This window comes from Alosa pseudoharengus, unplaced genomic scaffold, assembly GCF_046254945.1.
Source record: "Alosa pseudoharengus isolate Yale_2024_CS ecotype anadromous, Long Island Sound unplaced genomic scaffold, YU_APseudo_1.1 YU_APseudo_1.1_scf_3, whole genome shotgun sequence".
In the NCBI taxonomy this organism is placed as follows: domain Eukaryota; kingdom Metazoa; phylum Chordata; class Actinopteri; order Clupeiformes; family Clupeidae; genus Alosa; species Alosa pseudoharengus.
The window spans coordinates 31206534-31233516 of record NW_027468718.1 but is presented as its reverse complement, the minus strand read 5'-3'; the positions used below and the strand labels follow the sequence as shown (position 1 = coordinate 31233516).

The following is a 26983-nucleotide window of genomic DNA, read 5'->3' as shown; positions in this document are numbered from 1 at the left end:
GGGCAAGGACAGCTGCCACTTTAGCTGATGATGTGGCTGGCCTCGCGAGTTCGCTCCCAAAAAATGTCTCACTTAAAGGAGAACCATAAAAGGCCTCAGACTCTGCTTACGTATGGAATTCTAAATACGCCTCGGTCAGAGGGGTAAAACAAGGTGCGCGGCTATCGATTTCTCCATCGCTGCAAGGTTAATGAATCAGGAGCAGGTGGATGGGACGGTGAGAGGACACTCCATCAACCCGGCTATCGCTTTTTTTTTTTTTTTTTTCTCTTTTATTATTTTTATTCTAAGTCTTTTAGCAAGCTCCCTCAGCATCCTTCCATGGCCATCACTGGACCCTGCTCTGCGGTACGCACTGCCACACTGCAGCATCGGCAGCCCAAGGCAATGGACAGGACAGACCTAGAGGACGTCAAGTGCTTTTATCCTGCTACAGAGAATAGTGCAGAGACAAAAAAGGCTGACCCTGAAATCCTTTCTTTGTAGTAGATCTAGAACTCAACACTTAAGTGCTCCAATTATTAGTTATTTTCACCATTCTGGCAATACGTTTTCTTCCGCCCCATTCTTGAACTTTCCACACATGTCCCTCGGCGAGGCACAATAACAACTTTTGGATGGTAATTGCACAAACAAAATGGAATAATGCAGTCCTTTACTGATAAACATGAATCATCTCCCAGAGATTAGTGCCCCAGCAGTTACAGTGCTGTTTGTTTTGAATTACAATGTGAAACGGAGAGAGAGAAAGAGGCTGCCCTCTAAATTACATATCAGTTCCAGGGATGCAAAGACCATCAGTGGTATGGAATTGAGGTCATATTTCCGATGTGCGCTAAGAACTTTATCAACTTCTCGGTAGTGCCACTTAAAGAGATTGGCTTTGATTGCACCCAATCTGGCAAAGTAACACTACTTCTCAGGTGCCTGCAGTGTGTTGTGCATCTGTCTAGTGGGACAAACTGAAATACAAAACACTATTATTCAGCATTGTTCTAAATTTTAGAAATCCACCTAGGCAAGGTTAAGCATGTTAGGTTAAGACTTTTGAATTGGTCATGCTCATTAAGCTTACCTGCCATTTTCTTCTACTTCAAATGCTACTTATAGAAGGGTTGTTTTAAGTAGACGACAGCAGTTTCATCACAGTCTCTACAATATTAATGGAGTCGAGTCAATTTATCACCATTGCTTCTGAACACCTAGGAATGGAAGACATATCAAGCACCATTTCTTTGTCACTGTCTTCAGTTCCACTACTCTTTTACTCATGGTCACTCTGTTCTTTTCCAGCAACGTCCGGTTCCTGATGATTGCGCTGGCCTATGCTGTTCCTACCGGGGTGATAGCAGGCTGGTCAGGGGTCTTGGACATGATTCTCACGCCGGCCAACATCAGCCAGGTAGGACACTCGTAAATTATATTTTTGGGCGTTTAGTTGCGATAGGATAGTGAGAGACTGACAGGAAGTAAGTGGGAGAGAGACAGATGGGGTGGGATCGGGAAATGACCTGGGGTGGACTCCAACCCAGATCCCTATGGGCACTCGGACCCGATTGGGATATGGGTGCTGTAGCCAGTTGCACTACAACGCGCCATCTACACTTGTGACACTTATGACTCTGTAACATCTGTAAGGTTTTTTCTCTAAAATCTGTAATTTAGAATCTGCAGGAGCTAAATTCTCTCTCGTTCCGTCAAACTCACACAAACCTGTTGTTCACATCATTTCAAGGTTCAGTGAATCCAGAGAATGCAATATTCAGGCAGGATTGTCACCATCAAATGTTTATTTTGTAAACTCGCACAAAAAACCTGACTGGTGGCATTTAAAGAAAAAAGCATCAGTATTCACCAGCCACACATGTCCTGTCTATATTTTACATTAAGGAGTGCCGAAGCATGTTTGATGTGCAATTACCTGAGAATCGGCCCAAATCGAAAACTTCCCTTTCATTTTTCCAGCGCGTATGATTGCTTTAATCACCATCAAGCACGACGCGCAATATGCTATTTCCTCTGCTAAAATTGATGTTGACTCCTAATTAACCCCAAGACACTCTCTCTCTCTCTCTCTCTCTCTCTCTCTCTCTCTCTCTCCTTTCTCTCTCTCTCTCTCTCAGACCTACACACACACACACACAAACACACACACACACACACACACACACACCCGCACCAGCCATTTCCGTCTGCACACACACAAACGCTTGCTAGGGCTTCCACCAAGCCTGAGGGCGAAATCATCGACAACTGCATGTTCCCTGTTCTGGACCCCTCCATTAAAAACTTGATGAGCCCGGGCACCATTTCTTTGAACTCGGTGCCCACAGCGCGGAGGACTTTATTGCGGCGCATTTTGGGCAGAAGCTGTCCGCAGTGTACTTCCTCTTCAGCGTCCATCCTACTCTTTTATAACCAGCGGGGAAAAAAACAAGCTGGGGTTCTGGAGCATTTTTTTTTCATTTGCATGCATGACCCCAACCATTTCTAATGAGAACTTCTTTCAAGGCTGTGCAAAATGAAAAGCCATATCTTTTTTTCTTTTAACAGCTCCTCTCAAATGCAACTGTGTGAGGAGAGTTGACTGATGCGTGGGGGTGGGGGGGGGATGCGGCTGGGGGCAGATTTAAGGTACTGTGCCCAGCTGTGTTGTGCGTGGAAAGCAGGAGGAGGAGGAAGGGGAGGAAGAGGAGGAGGAGGTGAAGATGAGAAATCTGGTCTCGCGCTGCGCGGAGAGAGTTTCTGTCTCGAGGTTATCATCAGACTGGCTTACCTGTGTGAAGGGAATTGCAAAGTGAGAGATGCACAGAACGAGAGAGATGGGGAGCAGCAGGAAGAGAAAGAGAGAGAGAGAGAGAGAGGGGGGAGGAAGAGAGAAATGGAAAGATGGAGACAGTGAGAGGGGAAGAGAAATAGAGACACAGAGAGAGAGAGAGATTGAAACGGAGACGGTGAAAGATCGACAGGGAGGAGAGACGAATGCCCCCGTCGCAGTGGCAGATTCATCCTTCCCCGGCTGTCACAGTCACCTCGGGTGGCTTTATAAATTCTTTATGCTCTCACTCAAGTTTCATTTCCCATGAAGAGTCACTCCTCCAGCGTATCTTTGCAGCTATGCGCCGGGTTTATTCACCACCATCAAAAGATCATCTTCTCAAAGACATTCACAGCCTAAGCCCCCCTAGCAGCGTTCCCAGACTTTGATGGGATCCGTCTATGTGCCATCAGGTGCCCTTTGTAATGTTATGAAGGGGGTAAGTTTGTATTATTGATGAAGGTTTCGGAGAGGTTTAAAATGTTCAGATATGGTATTACGTTTTCCCCTCAATGCCGGTGACGGCGAAACCATAGAGTGGAAAATCAGTGACCGCAGCCTGACATCTCTAGCACATTGTGTTTTTCTTTTTCTAGCGGTACCTTGTCCTCTTGTCAGAAATTCTAAACAGTGCATATATTTCACATGAATCATGCATTCTTCTTCACATTACGGTTTGACATAATGTCATATTGCTGTTTTGTTGAAGACTTGGTTTGGACAACCTGTCTGTCCTTTAAGGTGGCGTAGTCCACCGGGACCATTGTCCATCAAGTCGACACCCGCACAGACAGTGGAACACAAACATCCTGTCCTCTGTGTGGATAGTTGAGCCATCAGCAGCCTGTTATTGCTGCTGGAGTGTCTCTCTCGGCTCTCCCTTCTTCTCTCACCCCCTCTCACACAGACGATCAATGCCGCCACCACAGCACCCGTTTTTCACCCATTTCGCACTGCTACATCACCCCCTTTGCCTCCTTGGCAGCCCGCAGATGAAATGTCAGTTGCCAATCTCAGCCTCCAGCGCAGGATGACCTGGAATGTGGAAGGAGGCCCGGAGGTCCAGCGTGGCCATTATGGGGCTTCACGGAGCGATTGGCAAAACACTGGGTATTCTGTCAGGCTGTGCTTCCGAAGGGGGGGTGGAGGAGGCTGTTACCCAGTGCCGACGTCTTTATGTCAGCCCAGACTGGACACGTCCACTGACCCTGCCGCTGTTCCCGTCTGGCTCGAGGTGGTCAATTTTGGGGTAGGAAATGAAAAAGCGCTCCATGTCACCGTGGCTGTTTTCGTCTTCTTGCTGCTGTCCACTTCCCCAGCCCCTAGGAATCCCAGAGGTCAGCAAGCCACCACAAGCAAACATTAATGAGAAAAAAAAGGCCAGGCTCGTGTGATATGTGGCAAGCGGAGCGACAACAGGGGCTGGTGAATCACAGAAGTGTCCCGTTGGTGCCCCCCACCATTTTGTTATCATTGGTATCGTCCCCAAACCATGGACACATCCATCAGAGAGGTGTCGGCCCTTGACAGGCGGCCCCCGTTGGCGTCAGCTGGCACCCGCTGGCTTCCCTGTCTCCGAGTCCGAGCTGGAAGGGCAGAAGAGAGAGGTGGCGCACGGTGGATTCACAAGAGCGGTGGCACGCCATTACACTGGTACCGCGGTGGTACCAATTAGCATCCGCTAAGAGCGTGTGCGTCCCCTCACCGCGCTAATCAGTCACGTCTAATTGCGCCGCTAATGGAGGACGCCCATTAAGCGGCCGGCGCAGAGCGATGCTGTCGCTGATGAAGGAAAGGGGGCCTGGTGCCCTCGGTAAAGTCACTCCCAAACTCAAGGTGCTCTCAGCACAGAAAATCAGTGTGATGAGCGAGGGCGCGGTGAACGACTGCAAAGGGAGACGTCAGGGTGGTGCCACTGCGCCTTAAAATGGCATTAGGATTTATGGTGGAAAGTTTTCTATTACTTTCTCCGTAGGTTTGCGTGAGCGTAGCTCTGTGAGCTTTGATTTCCCCCCAAAATGATTCCACTTTTATTGGCTGCGGGATTTAAGGAATTATGGGATATAAACACTGTGTCAAATGTGTGCCAAGAACTCCTAGCACATTAGCATACACTAGCCTTTTCCAGCCAAGATTACAGTATTCATGGGTTTCATCAGGTCCCTTTCCACAAGTGTATAAAATCAAGCACCATGATTATGAATGCAGACTGCATGGTGCTTGATTGATACACCTGTGTAAAGGGACCAGATGAAACCCATGAATAGTTGGTAATAAACTTGTCATTATGAGGGAATATTTTAGATTCTTTGGATGTTTGTTTTGCTGTAGTCAGACTATTAAAACTGTATGTATTTTGGTCAATCAATCCAGAGTGTGTTAAGATTAGGAGGGGCCTAGTGTTAATTTTGTCACCTATTTTTAATTTAGTCTTAGTCTTAGTCTTGTGACGAAATGTCCTTTTTAGTCTTTGTCATATTTAGTCATTCAAATATAATTTTTGTTAGTCAAGTTTTAGTCGACTAAAAGTCTCGTCATTTTAGTCTAGTTTTAGTCAAAAGAAAACTAAAGGTATCTTAGTCTTAGTCAGTTTTAGTCAACACATTTTAGTCTTTTTTTATAACAAATTATTTCTGATTACCATTTGAGTCAAATAGTGTTTCACACATCTCAATTTTCCAACAATATTGTGTGTCCACAGGGCTACTCGTCTGTTATAATTACTCATTCTGATTTTTTGTCAGTCAGTATGTTTACATGCACAGGTAAGTCGAGCTACAGTTATAGCTCGGCTGGGATTTGACCATAGACAGTAAAAGATTTGACTGGACCACTGTCATATTCGTAGACCAGTGTTTCTCAAAGTGTGGTCCGGGGATCACTGGTGGTCCGCAAGCTATCCCAAGTGGTCCGCGAGCAGACGTAGTAAAATATAATATAGATGAGTTGTTTGCAATATTGAACCAACTTGTATGTAAAAACAGTTCTGCAACACTGTCTATGTAAGATATGCCAGTTTAAATCATACAGTATGAATCCACACAATAAGCAAAGTGCAAAGACAATAAGCAAGGTGGTTCAGTGAGTAGGCCTATTGTGTAGACTAATTATAGGCTACTGTTGAAGTAGGTCTAATCTTTTTTTTTTTTAGCTAGGGTTAGTTAAGTGGTCCTGAAACTGAAAAAGTTTGAGAAACACTGTCGTAGGCCAAAGTATTAATGTTTTACTCCGCCTCGCTAGATGGCGATATGCGCTCAAACACAACACATTCCCCAAACAGACTCTCCATCTTAGCCATAGCTAACTTGCTAGCGAACTTTCCATATTAGCTTACTTGCTAGCAAACTTTGCATCATCAGTCTAACTAGTTAAATAGTTGACATTACATGATGAACATTTTCGTATGGACATTCTGGGGGATGTTAATTTGTATGAGAGAAGCTTCAACTTCTGGGTATGTAGCATTGTGGCATAAAGCGTAGGTAGTTAGCTCTGGCAGAAATCTCCAGTGTTCTTGTTCCATGTAGTTTCGTGTTGCAGCCACAGGGTTGCAGCAACAGCACGTAGACTAGCCTACAGGAAAGCTGTTGCGTATGAACTCATTCGGAATATTTTGAAAACGTAACAGCTAGATATTCTGTCTTCTCATTTTGTAGACGAAAATGAAGAGAGATTTTATCTTAGTTTTTATTTCATGCAAAACATTTTAGTCTCGTCTTTTTTCGTCAACAATAATGCATCTTAAGATAGTCTTAGTCAGTGTTTCAGGACATTACTGCCGTCTCGTCATCGTCTCGTCTTAGTCATGAAAAAAAAGGTCGTTGACGAACATATTTCCTCTCGTCTCGTCTGACGAAATTAACACTAGAGGGGCCTTCCTTCAGAATAGTAATCAGTGAGGGGATCATTAAGCCACATTTAGGGAAAAGAGTGGCTGCCCTATTCAGAAAACCTCATAGCACATAAAGTGTACAAGTATTTCTCTGTAATTAACACTGGGCTTTAGTTTGACCACCGCTTTGCTTTAGCCAATTAATCAGGGGGTAATTCATTACGAAATTAAGCCTAGAAGAGAAATCCTCCTAGCTATGTGACTGTTTGGTGTCACATACGGTAGGTTTGAATCAACCCTATGCTGGCTGCCAGGCCTATCCATCGGTGGTTCATTCATCTGTGTTGTTGACCCATGGACAATCATGCCAGGCTTTCTTTTATTATCATCATCTTCTTCCTCATTTGACATCAGCTGGAGCCAGGCCAGTGGTCAAATGCCTGCTGGCCATTTATCATCTGTAGTGAGTGAGTCGCTGTGCCGGCCAACAGACAGAGTCTGGGTCCGGAGCACTGAGCCATGGCCTGGTAGCTGTGCTCTGCATGGGAAACGATGATTCACCTCTCTCTCTCTCTCTCTCTATCTCTCTCTCTTTCTCTCTCTCTCTCTCTCATGTCTAACTGATCACAGGTGGACGCAGGCTGGGTCGGTTTCTGGTCCACGGTGGGAGGCTGCGTGTTTGGAGTGGCGATGGCCAGGTGAGCACAATCAAAATTTTACCTACACACACACACACACACACACACACTTGGACAGCAGTTTATTTCAGGATGATTCCTACCAAGTAGATTTGGGTGTCCTTGGGTATATGGAAGAGGGACGGGAAAATCATGACTTTCTGCTTTCCATTCATGTAGCTTTGATTATTCTCTGCCAAGTCAAGTTATTGTTTGAAGTGGCGCTACTGGTGTTATTTTTTGTGTGTGTTTTGTTGTTGGTGATGATTGCGCTGTGTAGCTCCTGATTTTACTTACTCACTCTTGTTTTCTTTTTTTCTTGTTTTTACATCGCAGCTGCATGGTTGATGAAACACATTGATTCATCAGCCGTTGAGTTTTGTGGTGGTCTCATTTTGAAACTTGTGTGTGTGTGTGTGTGTGTGTGTGTGTGTGTGTGGTGTGTGTGTGTGTGTGTGTGTGTGTGTGTGTGTGTGTGTGTGTGTGTGTGTGTGTGTGTGTGTGTGTGTGTGTGTGTGTGTGTGTGTGTGTGTGTGTGTGTGTCTGTGTGTGAGTGTAAAGTAAGGACATTTTGGGGGTGCTCTGACAACACCAGTTTATCCTCTGTATTAAATGTATTCAATAGTGCTTCGCAATTAAACGAGTGGGCCGGTGTGATGCTAATGAAATGGCCTCTCTCTCTCTCCATGATGGATAGACGGTGTGTGCAATGGGCAGCAGCAGGACCTTATTTGTCTTCGGCTGATGGATAAACGCTTATTATTATTAGACCCAATCAGCAGTTCTTCTCAGTGTGGTCCAGGGGGACAGGGCAGTGTTTTTGAAAATGTTGTTAACTGGGGGGGAAAGTAGGGCAATAAAAAAAAAAAAAAAACTCTCCTCTCTAATCAATGAGGGGGTGGCGGGTGATAACGGAGGTTTCTGGAAGGTTAAGTTGGGGTGAAGAAAAGCTTGGTGATCGGTATTGCTTGCTTCATCTGTTTGACTCGAGGAGAGACCTGACCTACGAAGAGCTCTGAGGCTGATTATGCTTTGGCCTAGATTCTGGGAAATATTGATATCAGCAGCATTGATATTGATTGGTATCGGCAGAAACATTGGCTAAACTGTTTCTAGATGATGACCCAAATGCTTTGTCCTTCCCAAAAAAAATCCGTCCCAAACAAACACCAGGTGCTCTGTGATTGAACCCATTGGGCCGTGATGGTGGCGTACTCCATCAAAATTAAACTCTGGCCCAGTGTCCATAACAAGAAAATCAGTCGAAGTATGTTGAGTCTGTAGCCTGTAACCTGGCTGGCTCGATCGCTGGAACTGAGCTAAGTGGAAGTTAGCCTCGCAGCTGCCGAGAGCAGGAAGAAACTAATTGAAGACTGTAGATGCACAGCTGATTGACATCTCCGCACAGCCATGCAGGGGGAATTGGGAGCTTTCCAAAGACACGGGAGGGAGTCGTGGAGAGGAGGAAAGAGAGAGAGAGAGAGAGAGACAGAGAGAGAGATGGAGAAAATGGTGAGGAAACCTACGACAGATGCCCCCGTTGCTGTTGGTGAACAGAGCAGGCCCTGTGCGGCATTGGCAGTCCTTTGCCGAGCGTCGTCTAGCTAATGGGGCCCCACGAGCTTGGGAGCAGAGGGCTGCTCGTCCTCTCTCTCTCTCTCTCTCTCTTTCTTTCTTTCTTTCTTTCTCTCTCTCACACTCTCTTTCTTTCTCTCTCTCTCTCTCTCTCTCTCTCTCTGGGGCCAGCAGTACAGCAGTAATGCCTGATACTAATGCAGGAAGAGCATGTCTCATTACAGCTGCCGTGGGACCAGGAGTAGGAGGAGCACCATGCAGAGGTTCTGCCACCAGAAACCAATGACAATTGCCTGCAAATTAAAATGGCTCTGCATGGTTTCCAGTGATATGGCTTCCTGAGCCAGGCGCAGTTAAAAGTTACTTACTTACCACTGCCTACTTCGGCATTGTTTTTTGCCCTAGATGATGAGTCACTTTTCGTGTTAGACACGCAGCAATTGGCGCACAGTTAAAGTAGGTCCAAACAGTTTCAACTGACACAGCTGTACTGTGTGCAACTTTAAAAGGGACAAAATGGCTACTATTGCATGACTTTCCTGTGTGTGTTTTTATAATTCACAATTTCTTTACAAGCCGCAATCAGTTGAAATGGTTATATTTTTTCAGCTGAGGCCACTATGCTTTTTCAAGAAGTGCATACGGGCAGAAGTTTCTACCACCTCCTTTTTATCCTTCCCTTTTTTAACCACCGATGAGTCACATCATCACGCTGGCCAATTAGAGTTCATTTCCTGCAAGGCATGACAGCTGTCACGAACACCTGACAAACAGGCTGGCGGCCCTCGCCCGTTGCACAACCACAGAGACACTGGGGACTGGCCGCCACGATCCCACATCAGACATTAAGGCTTCCGTCGTCAGGACCCCAGGATTAATCGTAAACTCAAACACAGTCGCCCATCTCCGTAATTACCATTAGAGACCAAATGAATGATCTCTCTCTCCCTCTCGCTCACTGATCGGCCCTGTCTAAAGCAATGGCCTCGTGCCTAATTGTTTTGGCAACACTGGTTGTTGCTTGCGGGGGAATAATAAATTTGCCATTCCCTTGATCGTTAGTCTCTAAATATCCACGCAGATGCACAGATATGTTTTGACTCGAAAGTTAAGCCGACATCAAAAGCAATCCTCTACTTTGGATATGGCTTTATGACTCCGCGAACGGAATTATTTTCTGGAGGACAATTAAGAGACACTTTTATTCATTGTGAATTCATAGAAAGGCACGGATAATTAATACATATGGCGTGGATAGAGAGCTAATTATCTAGCACACTGTCGTCTTTTTAAAGGTGTAAATTAATTCTTGTCAGTGCAGGTCAAAGCACAGAGACAATATATTATAACAGAGGAGGCCTCAAGCTCTGTGCAAGAAGGTAGATTTTAATTGATTTAATCAACCTTTTGAGGATTATGAGAGGGTGTGTGTGTGCGTGTGTGTGTGTGTGTGTGTGTGTGTGTGTGTGTGTATAATAGAGATAGAAACTGATTTACCATATATGAATGTCTGTGAACAGAAATACTATGAGTGAGAGAGAGAGAGAGAGAGATCATTGTATTAGAGGTGTTTGATTTTTCTGAAATTTCTGAAAGGTCCCTCAGGAAATGGCACAATGAGAAGTACATTTTGGAAGTTCCAGCAAACATTATGAAATATAAATCCAGTTAAACCAGACCTGAGCAACTTGCAAATGAAGATGACCTAATTCCCAATTCTCAGTTCCCTAATGTGCTGGACTGGACTGGACTGGACTGGACTGGATTTGCGTGTCTAGACATCCGGTATCTCTCTCATTCTGTGGACCTTACAATTACTACAGACACCTCAGCGGAGGTGGTTGTCTGACACTGTCAAATAAATAACTTAGAACCTTAAAAAAAAAAATCTTTGGAACTTTTATTTTAGCTCGTCTTTTTCCTTCCTCCTAACTATCCAAAAATGACCCCCCCCCCCATCAATAATTCCAACGTGGTCTCATTGCTTTTCATGAAATATCATTATAAAATCTCCAGAGGGAACGTTTTTACAGTATGACCAATGACATAAAGTTAAATCGTGAAATCCGAAAATCGTGTGTTTAAAAAAGTATCCTTATAAAAGGCACTCACCATATCCAGATAAAGTCCCTTTGTTCCTCGTCTGTCATTGTCAGATAGGGCAGTTTGGTAATGAAAGGAGTGAGAAGAGAGAAGCGCATCCTATTCAGACAGCAGTGTTTACGCGAGACCGACTGAATAGCAATGAAGTACACACTCGAGCATCCCTTTTTATGCTGCAACAGATATTCATACTCAATCAAACTTCAGGCCCGACTTCAATCTAGACTCTCTCGGACTGGAGGGCAATTTGGAAAAAGCAACAGCCTCTACAAATTCATTCCTTATTAAACCATCCGTTATTCGAGACATTTGTGGATGTGGCAGTTTATTTGGCCATTAAGATCTAGAAACTCTATTATAGCATAACAAGAGATGTTTGAAAGTGTTTCAACAACGTCCCGCAGGGAGGGCTTGTGTAGTAGGCAACACTCAATTTGTGTTTTTTTTTCCACTACAGACTCGTAAAGCTGTTTCATTGCTTGAATTGCCTGGTAATCGACTGAATCTGATTCCAGATCAGAAAGCGCTAAGGAGGCTGTTTTTTTTTTTTATATTTGTTTGTTTTTCGCTCTGCTCAGGTTTGCTGACTCTATTCGGGGGATGTTGAAGCTGATCCTGGTGTTGATGCTGGCCGGTGCCTCGCTCTCCGCCACCTGGTTTACGCTCACCTGCCTGACCCGCCTCACCCACCTGCCCTCCACCAAAGGTAGGCACACACACACACACGCACACACACACACACACACACACACACACACACACACACACACACACACACACACACACACACACACACGAGCCAGTCAGGTCAAGGGCCAAACCCCCCCAGGCTGCATCTGCTCCTAGCAACCACCAGTCAAAAGAGACAATTCGCCTCCAGCACCTGCACCTGCCCACCAACTTTTTGAGGCTCTCAGAAGCTGGTTGCTTCATCGCATCTGCAAAGGAAATTGTGTAGACTGCTGCAAGATGGATCTGTCGAGCTTGGAAGTGGGAGTCGGGTGGGGGCGGGTTGCCACCGAGGCTTAGTCACACGTCTCTCATTAAAAGGCTGTCAGTGCAAGTGCAGCTGTGTTTGTCTGGCTCCATCGCAGGAGCCGTAATAGCGGGTGGGTTTTGCGTTTGGGGGAAGAGACTGCAAAAGGAAGGAGCAAAAAAAATAAATAAAAAAAACTAGCTCAAGCTGGAAGCGGAGGACATCATTAGGTCCAGATCAGTGAAGGGAAAAGGAGGCGTCTCGAACGCACCCCGGGCACACAAGTGTGCTCCGAACACCAACATATGCCCAGCTTTGATTTGCCAGCTTCACAGCGGCCATCCATTATCCTCGTCCCCGTGCTGCAGCACCTGCCTTTTGTCTCTGCACACGCGGCGATGGTGGCAGATTGATGCCAGGGAATAGTGGCAGGGGTGCGTCCCGTCCACCTGGCAGTGCCAACCGGCGCCCAGCGTGTCCCACCAAGATCGCATGTACATTTTGTACCGGGATGCGCTGTAAGCCGCGCTGTTTGGATCATGGCGCAGATGTGTTTTCTCTGTGTGGTTACTGGCTGATTGACTGGCGAATTTAATTGCCCAGGGTGAAATCGTCTCTATGCTCGCATCTAGCTGTTTTGCAGTTCTTGAGGCAAGGTCACACCATTTTGCATGTTGCTAAATGTTAATTTCCCCTCTCATCATGTTGTGTGTCTGTGTCTGTGTCTGTGTCTGTGTCTGTGTGTGTGTGTGTGTGTGTGTGTGTGTGTGGTTTGGACCTGTAGCCACGCTCTACACCTCCTGCATCCTGCTTGGCGTCTTCATCAACAGCAGCGTGCCCATCTTCTTCGAGCTCTTCATCGAGACGGTCTACCCAGTCCCCGAGGGCATCACCTGCGGAGTGGTCACTTTCCTTGGCAACCTCTGCACAGGCCTCCTTCTCTTCTTCCTCACTTTCTACATCACAGGTACATACATTCGTTCTTCTCCTCCCCTCCCCTCCTCTCTCCTCTTCTCTTCTCCTCCTCTCCTCCCTCCCTCTTTCCCCTCTCCTCTCCTCCCCTCTCCTCTCTTCTCCTCTCTTTTCCTCTCCTCTCCTCTCCTCCCCTCTCCTCTCTTCTCCTCTCTTCTCCTCTCCTCTCCTCCCCTCTTTTTTTCTCCTCTCCTCCGTTCCTCTCCTCCCCTCCCTTCTCCTGTCCTCTTCTCCTCTCCTCCCTCTCCTCTCTTCTCCTCTCCTCTCTTCTCCTCTCCTCTCCTCTCCCCCCCCCTCTTCTCCTCTCCTCTCCTCTCCTTTCCTGTCCTCTCCTCCCCTCTCTTCTCATCTCCTCCCTCTCCTCTCTTCTCCTCCCCTCTCTTCTCTTCTCCTCTCCTCTCTTTGTCTATATGTTCCCTCTCATTCCTCCAAAACTGGAACACTACCTTAGGCTGAAACCTTTTTAGCTGCACAAGTTCCAGTCATCTCTCTGTTTGAGCAAACCCAAGCTGTGTGATATATTAGCGCTGTCCCTGTTGGCTAGCAGATATTGAAGGGAGCGCCTTTTTGTTTTTGTTTTTATGTTTAGCACTGAACTCGACAGTGCTCCTACTCATTTTATTGGTTTTTGCGCCTGCCCCCTACCCACACAATCACATGCACCTACACACACACAAACCCACACATTCACACACAAAACTAGGTAGATTCCATTCTCTTTGCTCACCCAGGCTCCTAAGCAAATAAAAGATTTTCTCTCATCTATTTTTCTTTTTCTGGGGTGTGTGTGTGTTTGGGGTTGGGAAGGGATTGGTCGAACAGAAATAGCGGGTGCGATGGGGAACCCAGCCGAGCCTGAACCAGCAGTAGAGCAGCGTGTATCGGTGCATGTGCATGCAACCTGCAGCGCTCGCCTGAGCCGAGCGCTGATTAACCCCCCCCCCACAGCATAAGGTTATACGCGTCACAGAACCAATCAATATCAACAGTGAATAATGTGCTCTGGGAACACTGACAAAATCCCCCATCCCATCCCTGTCCTCCTAAACCCTAACGTACTGTACCGTACCATACCTGCTCTCTATGCAGCCAGCCTCCCTCTTTAAATATGCACCTTGCTCCACCACACTCTCCTGATTCATTTGCAGGGTATGTTAGCATGTGTGTGAGTTTGTGTGTGTGTTTGTGTGTTTTTTTTTTTTTTTGGGGGGGGGGGGGGGGTTATTCTCTCTGATGCCCAACAGTGTGACGGCGTCTTGTTATCCGAACCCAGATGGTTTGGGTCGGTGCCGGATCCTCTGCACAGCCACAGGTGCCATGCTCCTGCCCCGAGCACAAGCCCCCCAGAGGCCCGCCGGAGCGCGCCGGGGTGGGGTGGTGTAGGGTTGAGTGGTGTGTCGATGCTGGTGGGAGGAGAGCGAGCAAGAGAAGGGAGGAGGTGGTGTTGACAGAGGACAGGTGCTCATTCATATGCATTAGTTGTGTGTGTGTGTGTGGGGGGGGGGGGGGTTAGGTGAATTTGTGTTTTTGTGTGTGTGTGTGTGTGTGTGTGTGCGGCTGGTTGTAATCGGCGGGAAGCAGTCGTGAGTCATGATAAATGACACTGCAGCGGAGACAGAGCCAGACTCCATCATCCCTCCTCCTCAGATGAAGATATCTGTCCTGTGGAGAAAAAAACCTCAGGCTTCTATTACTCTTATTCTCTCTCTCTGTCTCTCCTCTCTCCTTCACTTTCTTACTCTCTTTCTCTCACTCTCTCTCCCTCTCATTCTTTTCTCTCCCTCCTTCTCCCTCTCCTTTAGAAAGCTCTCTCTCTTTCTCTCTCTCTCTCTCTGTTATCTTCCTACTGTAACTTTTGGACTGACAGCCCTGGTATATTCTCTATGCCAGAGGAACAGCGGGGGTGCTGGAGGCTGTGCTGATATGTTAAGACAGACTGGCTCCAGCCTCTTGCCCCCCCTCCCCCCCCCCCACACCCTGCACCACCTTACCCACCACCCCCCAGGAGGCGATTGGGGGACAGGATAGGATAAGTTAAGCCTGGCTCAGCTCTCGCAGCATCTCATCTACTTATCAGCAGCAAATCTCACACAGTGGCAGCCCGCAGCACCACCCCCCAACCCTGTCTGTGGGGGCCGGAGTAGACCGCAGGAATAGAGGAACACAGTTGGAGGGAGCTCTGAATGCAGTCGCCCTGTGCTGTGTCAGTGATAAGTGTGTGTGTGGGTGTGTGGGTGTAAGGGGTCTTAGGGTGAGACAAATTCACTTGAGGGCAACATAATCAGATCATCAGACCACTTTGTTTTTGTTGGTGAGAGATCGTGTAGGTAGGCTTTGGTTTGGATGGTGTGTGTGTGTGTGCATGTGTGTGTGTGTGTGTGTGTGTGTGTGTGTGTGTGTGTGTGTGTGTGTGTGTGTGTGTGTGTGTGTGCATGTTGGTGTGTGTGTGTGTGTGCGTGTGTGTGTTTGTGTGTGTGTGCATGTGTGCGTGCGTGTGTTCTCATGTCTGTCCCACGAGTTTACCTGTGTTGAAGACCGACAGCTGAATCTGATAGAGATGCAGGCTGATGGATTTCTGCTTGTTTCATCAGATCGGCCTCTTAGTTGTGTCTAGCTATGCACGCACACATACACACACAAACACACACATACACACACAAACACACACTTCCCTCATGTCCTTAGCACTACCAAAAACCTACTCCAGTAAGAAGACAAATTGAACATTATTTCTGGTCAACAGGCTGCAGTACTGTGGTATGTGTTTGAGACAACACAGGTGTGTGTTGGAACATAGTCCAGGTCAACACGTTGATTTCATTCGTATCGTATTTTGCAGTGTAGTGTTAATTTCGTCAGACGAGACGAGAGGAAATATGTTCGTCAACGACCTTTTTTTTTATGACTAAGACGAGGCGATGACGAGACGGCAGTAATGTCCTGAAACACTGACTAAGACTATCTTAAGATGCATTATTGTTGACGAAAAAAGACGAGACTAAAATGTTTTGCATGAAATAAAAACTAAGATAAAATCTCTCTTCATTTTCGTCTACAAAATGAGAAGACAGAATATCTAGCTGTTACGTTTTCAAAATATTCCGAATGAGTTCATACGCAACAGCTTTCCTGTAGGCTAGTCTACGTGCTGTTGCTGCAACCCTGTGGCTGCAACACGAAACTACATGGAACAAGAACACTGGAGATTTCTGCCAGAGCTAACTACCTACGCTTTATGCCACAATGCTACATACCCAGAAGTTGAAGCTTCTCTCATACAAATGAACATCCCCCAGAATGTCCATACGAAAATGTTCATCATGTAATGTCAACTATTTAACTAGTTAGACTGATGATGCAAAGTTTGCTAGCAAGTAAGCTAATATGGAAAGTTCGCTAGCAAGTTAGCTATGACTAAGATGGAGAGTCTGTTTGGGGAATGTGTTGTGTTTGAGCGCATATCGCCATCTAGCGAGGCGGAGTAAAACATTAATACTTTGGCCTACGACAGTGTTTCTCAAACTTTTTCAGTTTCAGGACCACTTAACTAACCCTAGCTAAAAAAAAAAAAGATTAGACCTACTTCAACAGTAGCCTATAATTAGTCTACACAATAGGCCTACTCACTGAACCACCTTGCTTATTGTCTTTGCACTTTGCTTATTGTGTGGATTCATACTGTATGATTTAAACTGGCATATCTTACATAGACAGTGTTGCAGAACTGTTTTTACATACAAGTTGGTTCAATATTGCAAACAACTCATCTATATTATATTTTACTACGTCTGCTCACGGACCACTTGGGATAGCTTGCGGACCACCAGTGATCCCCGGACCACACTTTGAGAAACACTGGTCTACGAATATGACCAGTCAAATCTTTTACTGTCTATGGTCAAATCCCAGCCGAGCTATAACTGTAGCTCGACTTACCTGTGCATGTAAACATACTGACTGACAAAAAATCAGAATGAGTAATTATAACAGACGAGTAGCCCTGTGGACACACAATATTGTTGGAAAATTGAGATGTGTGAAACACTATTTGACTCAAATGGTAATCAGAAATAATTTGTTATAAAAAAAGACTAAAATGTGTTGACTAAAACTGACTAAGACTAAGATACCTTTAGTTTTCTTTTGACTAAAACTAGACTAAAATGACGAGACTTTTAGTCGACTAAAACTTGACTAACAAAAATTATATTTGAATGACTAAATATGACAAAGACTAAAAAGGACATTTCGTCACAAGACTAAGACTAAGACTAAATTAAAAATAGGTGACAAAATTAACACTATTGCAGTGGGACTACAAAAGCATATTTTGGAGCAATAGGTACAGCACTGCAGTTGGAAAATAACAATGCTGTTTTCATTTTTATTTTTTTATTTCAATAAAAATGCATCACAGCAATAAATGTTTTATTGTCCATTCTCCAGGGAAATGTTAGAACTTTATTAGGGATTTCCGAAACATAGAGAATTAATTGCATTTGGCATGAAACATCACTCTGGTCATACTCATACACTCACGTTTTATTGACCATTCATCACCATCTCAAAACCAGCGATTGAGACGTAAATAATTACTTGTTAATTACTATATGGCCGGGTCTCTTTTTCATACAAAAGACCATCATGTTTTTTTGCAAGTTGGTTGCAATCTGTTTCAAATTCTCCTCTCTTATCAATAGGTTGCCTATTCCCCTTTCTGTAAAAGAATTGAAAGAACAGTTGTAAATGATCACTTGATCATGTTTGGATTGGCTTAGAAAGATGGTCTGTTTCAGTTTCGCAGTCTCTCGGCGTATTCATCTGTTTCACTCCCAAGACCTGAGACTGCTATTAACATTCCCTTTGGTCGCTGATATGAATCCCCCCGCCCATAGCCCGCCACCCACTAGACGACACGCAGATTATGAACGAGAACTGTGGCGGGGCCAGCCCCACTGTCGCTTTTCCACCGGCGGTGATTTCTCCTTGTGCGGCGGTGTTGCTGTGATTTAGCGCGCGAGGGTGGGCGGAATGCAAAGCAGCGGCAGCCGCCACCGCCACAACCCCAAACGAGCCCCGACCACTTTGTGTCTCCATCAAAGAGCCACCGCTCGCTCGCTCTACAGGTCTGTGCTCTGCCCGTGGTTTTTATGTGCCGCCGACAGGTCAGAAAGTCTTACTGAAAAAAAAAAAATCCTCTTCCCCCCCCACTTATTTTTCTGTCTCCTTTAAAGACGTTGTCTGCTTTCTTATACACATTGCTGCTTTTATTGTTTCTTTGCGTCACATGACTCCTAGTTACCCCCATACAAATAGCTATTTTCAAAAATGGCACTTAAAATTAATGTCACTCGTTGGCCATGTGTTTAGTGGTACAATAACACTTTATATGAATAAAAATGTAATTTGCATGAAATGGCTCTATATGGTTTTGTGATTTTTTTTATTTTTTTTAAAAGCAACAAATGATGACAGTACGTCAGACCTAATGAAACCCTACGGCCGCAACCCTCTCTGTGATGGACGTTTTATTTGTGTGCCATGATGTTCTTGCATGCAGAGATAATTGGACCTGCTAACTTTCAGCCAGTCATCATAGTGAAAAGTGGAGCACAGACATTAAACTACCCCCCTCCCAACACACACACGCACACACACAAACAAAAAAAAAGGCTGTCTCTCTGCGCGGTGAATCGGCCACAATTAAGAGTAATTGCAGCAATAAAAGCCGGCGGACATGTCTGAGACGCCTTGGCTTTTAACATACACAAATAAACCCCCAGAATGGCCCAACGGACTGTGAAGGCAGGAGCTGCTGGTGTTTGAGTGACAGGAAGCACATCATCTCCACAGCCTCCTTTACACTTCTGCAGCTGCCATGCCCCAGCACAGCATGCCAAACCATCACAGTGGCGAGACACTTTTTTTTATTTTTATAGTGTCCATTTCATGGCATTCCCTCCAACGAGATGTAGAAGAGCAATATTCAAGGAGAGGAAGATGAGAACAGAGAGAAAACATATGAGAGAGAGAGAGAATTAGCAGTGTTTTACCTGGAAAAAATACCAGTATTAGTCATGGTCAGAGTAGAGACTTAAAGAGGCAAACTCTTGAAACTTTTAACCACTTCGTGGGAGTCATCCAAAATGGCCTCTTGTTTCCTCCCCCCTGCAACAAATAACACCGAGCTACCAAGACCGCCAGCTGTGCCCTTGGCGCCTCCAACCGTGTGAGCAAGCAGTCCGCTCCCATTAGCATTCATTGGGCGTGCTGCTAACCCAGGCCGCTAGCACCTTTAGCTGGGCTGTGCGCTCTGCCCTCCGCTACCTGTTCCCGGCGCCTCCCTCCTAAATTGATGCGAGCAGTGGTTCGGCGTGAGGCGGCGAAGCGCGGGGCCAGATAAACACAACTCTATTAACCTGACGGAACCGCCGCCTTCACCTGCAGCGCGAGCCAGTGAGGGCCTGATTAATGAGACCGATGTGTGTGCGTGTGTGCATGTCTGCGAACTGGCGGTAGACACAGCATCCCTTTTCGCCTCCTCACACTCTATCTCTTTCGCCTTCCTCTCACTCTTTGTTCGTCTTCATTATGTTTGCTTTTGTTTGTTTGTTTGTGTTTTCTGTTTTGGTTCTCGATTCAAAGGCACCCCGAGTGCTCCTAAGAAGTGTCAGTGTCTCTCTGGACAAATGGGCAGTAATGTGGTTGGCTTTAAGATGAGCACGCAGTGTCACCTTACCTGCCTACCTTTCAAAGTGCATTCAAAGATCCAGCCAAGAAAACTTTGAAAGTTGCCCCAAATTGAGCCTCACAGTTCCCTCGTCTCCCCACTTCTTATTGTGTTTACAGCATATTCTGTGTATTTGTCCTATTTGGACCTGCCATGCTCCCTGTTTTGATTGCTGCGCTGGCCCTCCCAGAATGCAGCAATGACCTAGCATGCATTGCTTCCAGCTTTCCATCGATCCATCTCCCTGCATGGGGCTCGCTGGGCCATTGATCAAGCCCCGCTATCTTAGTCCAGACATCGCTAGACCTGCACACCGGCCCTATTCTGAATTAAGATGAACTGGCTGGCAGTGTCTCGGGGGGGGGGGGTCTTGTTGTTTGACCTGCTTATTTCCCTTCTATATATATAACTGGCAACCATGTGTGGTCTATAGGGGCACCTCTGGACTGTTGGCTGGGTTTCAATTTAACTGTATAATGCACATGTTGAGTTAGAAGTCTGGAAAGCCTTGACATTTGTATAAAATGTTCTAATGTGAATAGAAGATCGAATCACTAGAGGGAAGTGGATTAAGTCCCAAGTCACATGAGGTAATGCATATGCACTCACGCATGTTGCCGTTTTTATTAGGAATTTCTGTTTGTAAACACACACAGACTCACCGAATTTTCACAGATGTGTGTGAACACGCAAATGATTTTGGATGTGATGGGTTGAAACTCTCATAACACTTTCCATGACTGGCATTTATGTTTTGTATGTTTTATTTTGTGCTTGTCCTGTCTATTGCTAATGAAATAGATAGATAGATGCTTTAGTAACCATGTCATCGCCAGTGGAAGGGAAGATTCGTGCAAACACTGTCAGCATTCGGCCCAGATTCTCACACCAGCCTGTAGGATTGTCGAACAACGGTGGTGTTGCGTGTTCTCAGACCTGAGGCTGTAGGTACAGCAGTTCTTAGTGCTTGTCCGCAGAACAGCGAGGTGTAGTTGCTTAGTGCAGTACAAATGGAATCTGTGATAAATGTGGTGGCTTTCTTTTTCACAGGCAACTGTAACTGGGTGGATTATGTTGAGTTGTTTTGGAAGTCTGGGAAGGTTTTCGCTGACTGTTGAAATGAGCACTGAGGCCTGAAGTTATAATGTCAAAACAGACCCTGGTTTCGCTCAGCTGAGGAGTTTCTCTGCCAAAATTCTGGCTCCTCAGCTCTTGCAAAAGAGATTTATTCTCAACATGACTGCCCTGCACAAAGAAAAATTATAATACAAAACAACAAATTGAGTTGTTTTGTTTTGTTTTTACATTTGCCATTTTTATGACCGCTCACGTCTCTCCCCACACATTAGACTGCTGCACTCTTCAGAGATTTCTGTTTTTTAGCAGAAATCTCTAAATGAACACTCTACCTCCACATGCTTGCTTTCCCTGTTATGTGCTGCTATCAAACCTAAACCCAACTGTGTCTGAATTACATTGTTGTATTTTTTCTTTTTCTTTCTTTCTTATCACAGATACATCTTGGTTGAACTGGTGTCTGACGGGCTCCTGTGTCTTCAGTCTCATCCTAATCCTCATGTTCCGAGAATCATACGACCGCCTCTACCTGGACGTCTTTGTGTCCGTCTGAACTCCTCGCCGACCGTTTTCAGAAAAGGGAGTACCGGCAGCCTTTTATTTAAAGAGAACCAGGAAGGAACGGAATTACGGTTTTTGCACCGAATTGCACAAAAAGGAAACTGAAACAGTAACTGTTAGAGCAGCGAGACAAGTGCTGCGTCTGTCCTCTGTTTTTATGGACTTCAATATTGTAAGAGGACATGCTGTTGATGTTGTCGTTGTTGTTGTCGTACAAGTTTCTAACAACATTGACAGTTGCTTTCGTGATATTGATTGGGATCAATAGAGAGAAAAAAGAAAATGACATGTCCTAGTGTCAACTAGCGTAGTCAATGTTTCTTACCCACACCAAGTTGTTTTTCTCTCTTGGTCTTGCTATCGTTTTTATAATTATTAACATTATTGTTTTATATATATACACATTGTCTGAAGGTGATGACAATATCACCACTATTTTGGGCATGAGGGATTTTTGTTGTTTACAAGGTTCAAGTGGGTTAGGAGGAGGGTGGAATAGTTTTTTTCTTTTTTTAGACATAATTGACAAGTAGAAGCACTCAGCACTGATAAACCACACACACTCTAAATCTTCCCAGAGGGTGGTGGCGCGCCCCAGCAAAAAGGAGCGCTCAGTGGTTTTAAAGTCACTCATAACCCCCACTTTTGAGGAGCGTAGCTGGGGCAGAGGTGTACTGCTGGAGTGGGGAGGGGGGCAGAGCTTGCAATGCCCTGTGATCGGAGCCCTTTATTAAGAGTTCCGGTTCCACATCTCCCTCTCCACCCTACAGACCTATTATGCAAATGGCCGTTAGCAGTCCCTTCCCACTCGCCAGCTTTCTGTTCTTATGGAATAGAAGTTGATTGGCTATTGCAGTTTTATTTTTTTTTATTTTTTTGTAAAGCTAGTTCAAATTGGACATGGGTTGCTTTGCAGTGTTACAGTGGCAAAACTGACAGCCTTCTAGCAGCCTTCTTATTCAATATTTTTATTCACTGGGTGTAAAGTGATTCGCTTAGTAGCGAGTTAGCATTTAGCAGTTGTGCCATTTCCACACGAGGGCCCAGGTACTGGTGCCCTATCATGCACAGGGATGGGGCTGTTATGACATTTCAGATGGCAGTCATTGTCACCCATCCTGTTCTCAACGAAGCCTAACCTCACTTGTGCTGAGCATGTTTTAAACATTTTTGTTTGTTTGTTTGTTTGTTTTTTAAACTCGGTTTTGATACAGTTGTTGTACTTGTTCATACTGATGTTTATTTATACAAGGGATTAAAACACTAATTTTGTCAAAATAACGCTGTGGATAACAAAGACTGTTAAACACATAATCACATCATGAGAACTGTAACTCTAACTTAGTCCACTTAAACACGAAGAGCTCCTGCACTAGTCGCACAGGTAACCTGTTGCAACTGCAGTGCACAGAGTTCACCAACAGGGAGCGCTGTGTCAAGCAAAGCTCTTCTCAACAGTGACTGCAGCATCCCTAACCATGCCACGTCAGACAATTGATTAACCATGAATCCTCTTTTTTTCCTTATTTTTTTTTTCTTTCATTAGGGGACTCTTAAGGAGATCCCCCAGCAAGCTGTGACCTCGATTCAGTAGTAAAGACTAGTGCAGAGACTTTTACAGACTTGGACCCACAACCAATGTATGGAGTGTATAGGCTTTTGAAAATACACTCCCCAGTGTTCTCAACCTAGTACTCAATAGTGACAACCCCCTCTCCCACACACACACACATACTGTCACACACACACACACACACACACACAGATCCCTGCCTAACTCCACAGGCTCCCGGCATTTGGGATTTGCACTCCTTTGAGGCCTGAGAGGATGTGTTTGGGGGGGGATGAGCCGAGGCCAAAGCCTAATGAAATGTGTAATTCGGTGAGGGTCTCTCCTGGCTCCGGCCCAGTGCTCCTGATTAAAGCCCAGGGCTTCAAAGAGAAAGAGAGAGAGAGCCCCCCACACCGCCTGCCCAGCAGAGGGGACCTGAGCTGGGCAAAGCCCCCCCCCACACCCCCCAACCGCTGGATGGCCGAGGAGGGTCTTCTGGGAGATCAGCCGCTCCACACGGACTCTGTGACCTGTTTTTACCCCTACTTTAAAGTGGGCTTAGTGTAGAGGTGTGATTATTTTAAAAGTGATTTAATGGTGGTTGTGCCCCCTTTCCTCCGCCATATTGTGCTGTGCTACATTGGACAGAGTGAAGAGGTTTCACAAATGCCCATGCAAAACAATTCCACTTTGTTTGAAAAGAAACGGTGGCGTCTCTTTTACCTGGTGAAAATATTGCCTTAATTAACAGTGACTGTGCATTTTGTTCTTTTCCTCCTGCCCATTATCTCTCTCCTCTCTCTTTCTCTCTCTCTCTTTCACACTGTGAAAAGGCCGTCAACCCCATGCAGTTTCAGGGCCATGAGATGTCCCCAGTCCTCACTGTTGTGTACTCTCTTGTAATATAAAGCAGGGGGTCGTGCCGTGCTTGGGTTGTCCTTGTCCATGCCCTTTGTGCAAGATGTATGTCGATGATTTTTCTGCACCTTATTAAAACGACTTCTTTTTTCCAGAAATAATGTCAGCCTCGCTTTGTTTTTCTGAAAGGGGCTACAAAATGCCTCAAGACTTCTTGAACATGTGCAGAGATGTCTGTGTTTTTACACTTTTACATCAACACACTCTGCAGGCAAATGGGAGAGATTCGTGCAAGCCTCCATTCCTTCAGTTAGCATAAAAATATCCCCACTCCCAGCACGCAGTCTTTCTGCTTACAAACACACTCATCATCGCACACCCACTTACACACAAACGGATAGGTACACCCACACACGCATCTCCCATGACAGAAACAAATCATGACCTTCCACTCAAATGAGCTCATGTGTTTGAGCTAGCAAGCACGCCATATCCCCCTCATTGCAAAACACATACACGCACACAGCCAGCCCCCCTCCCTTAGCTTAGAATGAGGTCACAGAGAGAGCTGTAGAGTTGAGTAGGGCCCTGGTTCTTCATCTGTGTGTGTGTGTACTGTAATCCTACTTCAGCCCAGGCTCTTTAGTCTTCCTCACTCCTCATTCACAAAGGGCACCACTGGCCTGGCTTGACTGCTTGTCTCTCTTCCTGCCCGGAAATGTACAACATGTGCTTGAGGTGTCAACTCAATGCAGCTGCAGATCTGAACGTTAACCTGCAGGCAGATACCGAGGATGGCCACACTTTCAAAGGCATCCTCCCTGTTCATCTTACTCTGAACCAAACTATCTGCGTGTTGGCTTGGGAACTAGACAAATTCCTCATTGGTAGGCTACACTATACAATACAATACAAATGGTGGTAGTACTAGTACACTATTTTTCCTGTATCAAAAAGATTGATGTGTTGCAAAAAGATGCCTCTTAGGTGAAGAAAGCAAGATCTATAGTGAGAAAGGAGTTCCTACTGTCCTTCACCTTGTCGAACTGTCAAGGCTTGAAAGGCAGCCTCGCTGGTCTGAGGTCGAACAAGCTTGGTCAACATTTTAAAATGCTAGCCTACTGTTCAGGTAGGTTAGTTGGATGCAAGTGGTGGGAGCTATAGGCCTACACTGTTGGGGAAGTAATAATCCATTCTATTACACAAAATGTTCGGTTCAGACAATAGGAGGCTCTACCCTTTAATTGCAAATGTGTCGGAACACTCTCCCGCCCATGCCCTTGTGTCATCCCTCTTGTGTTCAGCAATCTTCCCTCCTGACAAGACGTGACAAGGCGACTCGACTGTTAAACAGCAACCAGCAACCTGTACCGAAGACAAATGGTCTCGCCGCCTCCTTGAACGCCTCATTAAGCTCAGATGCTTTAGCTTTGTCTGTCACTCATTTTCTAAATATTAGATGAGATAGGAGTCGCGAGCGTTCGACAGCTGTTCGTTCATTAGGAGGTGCATCAGCGTTTGACTTTGAGGAATGCACTGACACGCGCCATCATCCCCAGAGAATCCTTCACACAACAGTCGCGTAAATAAATCGCTGACAAATTGTAAATAAAAGCGCAAGATGGCCAGCAGCAGACGGAGTGGCTTTTGTGTGACAGAGGTAAACAATTCCTGTTGAGATATTAGAAGGTATTTTCTTGTGGGTGGCCATTTCTAAATCTGACTGACAAGGGCTGAACACACAAACTTTAAACTTGCTCGCCAGGAGAAACTGCAAATGTTTTTCTTTATTGCGGACAGGCGATGCTACTGCTGTACAGCCGGACCATCCATCAGTGGACTGGCCACACCTGGAGATTCTGCGGCCATACCCCTGCTCTGCCGTCTTGGCACATTACTTATACAGTCTGCCCTCAACAGATGGGATTAGATCAATTCTGTTTTTATATTTTGCTTAGTTGAGACTTTGTAAGAAAGCTGGAGAAAAATGCCTGCACACTGGGGGGAAAATAGTAGGATTTAGACTGAGGGAAAATGAAGCGTGCAGAATCAGGCTGAGGTAGGCTCTCAGTTGTGCCTCTCTAATGTATAGGAGGGAGATGTGGCCGCTAACCAAAGCAGCATGTCTTACCAGACTTCAAGCAATTATGAGGGCCAGGCAAGCGGAAATGCTCTGGCAGCTGACAAGGGGGATGGAGGTCCTTTGATCGCATATGCAGGCATCTCCTTTAAATCACTGCACACCTCTGGCCAAGGCATCACCTCTCTCACTCTCTCTCTCCCCCCCCCCTGCATGCAAAGACCAGAGCCCCTTTTGAAAGCGGCCAGCCATAACCAGTCTCACAAGATGTGTTCCTAGAGAAGGGGGGGGGTCTTTTTGTTTTATTATGTGACATGATTTGACTCTGCAGTTGTGTGAAAGATGGGCCTGCGTGGATTCAGCAGCTCACCACTGGGAGCTTCGAGGACTTTTGGAGAGAAAGTCGGGGTGTGTATGTGTGTGTGTGTGTGTTTATGTTCCTCGGTGCAAGTGTGTGTGTGTGTGTTTGTGCACCTAAATTTGTGTGATTGGCAAGAGCAGTGGGTCAAGATGTACCATTTAGCCCGCACATTTAGATAGAGAAAAGTAAGAGAGTGAGAGATAGTGAAAGACTGAGACAGAGAGAGGGAGAGAGACAGAGAGAGAGTTGGCAAAGGTTGCCAGGGCCAGCCAGCCAGCTTGGGTCATCGGCTTCGTTAACCTGTCGCCACGGCGCTGGAGCCACCATACTGTGACGGACCGCTGTTCCAGCAGCTGCTGCTGCCGCGGCCGTCACTGCAGCAACATTGACGTCAAGGACACCTCCTCCCCCTCCACCTCCACTCCTCTTCTCCACTCTGGTCCACCGGCGATGGCCCGCATCCAGGAGAGGGCAGTGGGACTGAGGTGGGTCGCTGGGTGGGTGGTCATGGAGGGTCACCCCCATACAGAGACAGGCTAATTCATGGGCTTCCACTTCTTTAGCCCTCCTGTATGGAATAAATGAAGGGTAAGTAATGTCTTATCAGCTGGCCACCTGCACTGCCGTTCAGTGGCCCCTGCATTGATTGGCAGGCGCTTATTTTAAAAGTCAACGCATGAAAGACCTCGTACAATTTTTGATTGGAACAGGAAAAAAAAAGTCGTGAATCAATTCCAGGTGTTGTGAAGTGAAAATGGTGACCTCAGATAGACTACACACACACACACACATATATATACTCATTCACTCT

The 26983-nt window shown here is 45.9% G+C and overlaps 1 protein-coding gene across 1 annotated transcript in view; it reads left to right on the top strand.

Moving 5' to 3' along the window:
- The window catches only part of slc49a4 (solute carrier family 49 member 4), a 47063-nt gene extending 23803 nt beyond the window's left edge, over window positions 1-23260 (top strand). The window contains exons 5-9 of the mRNA XM_076264027.1: window positions 1294-1402; window positions 7281-7348; window positions 11584-11711; window positions 12766-12948; window positions 21198-23260. Coding sequence (XP_076120142.1) covers window positions 1294-1402; window positions 7281-7348; window positions 11584-11711; window positions 12766-12948; window positions 21198-21313 — 604 coding nt within the window. The 3' untranslated portion in view covers window positions 21314-23260. The remainder of the gene's footprint in view (window positions 1-1293; window positions 1403-7280; window positions 7349-11583; window positions 11712-12765; window positions 12949-21197) is intronic.
- The last annotated feature ends 3723 nt before the right edge of the window (window positions 23261-26983 follow it).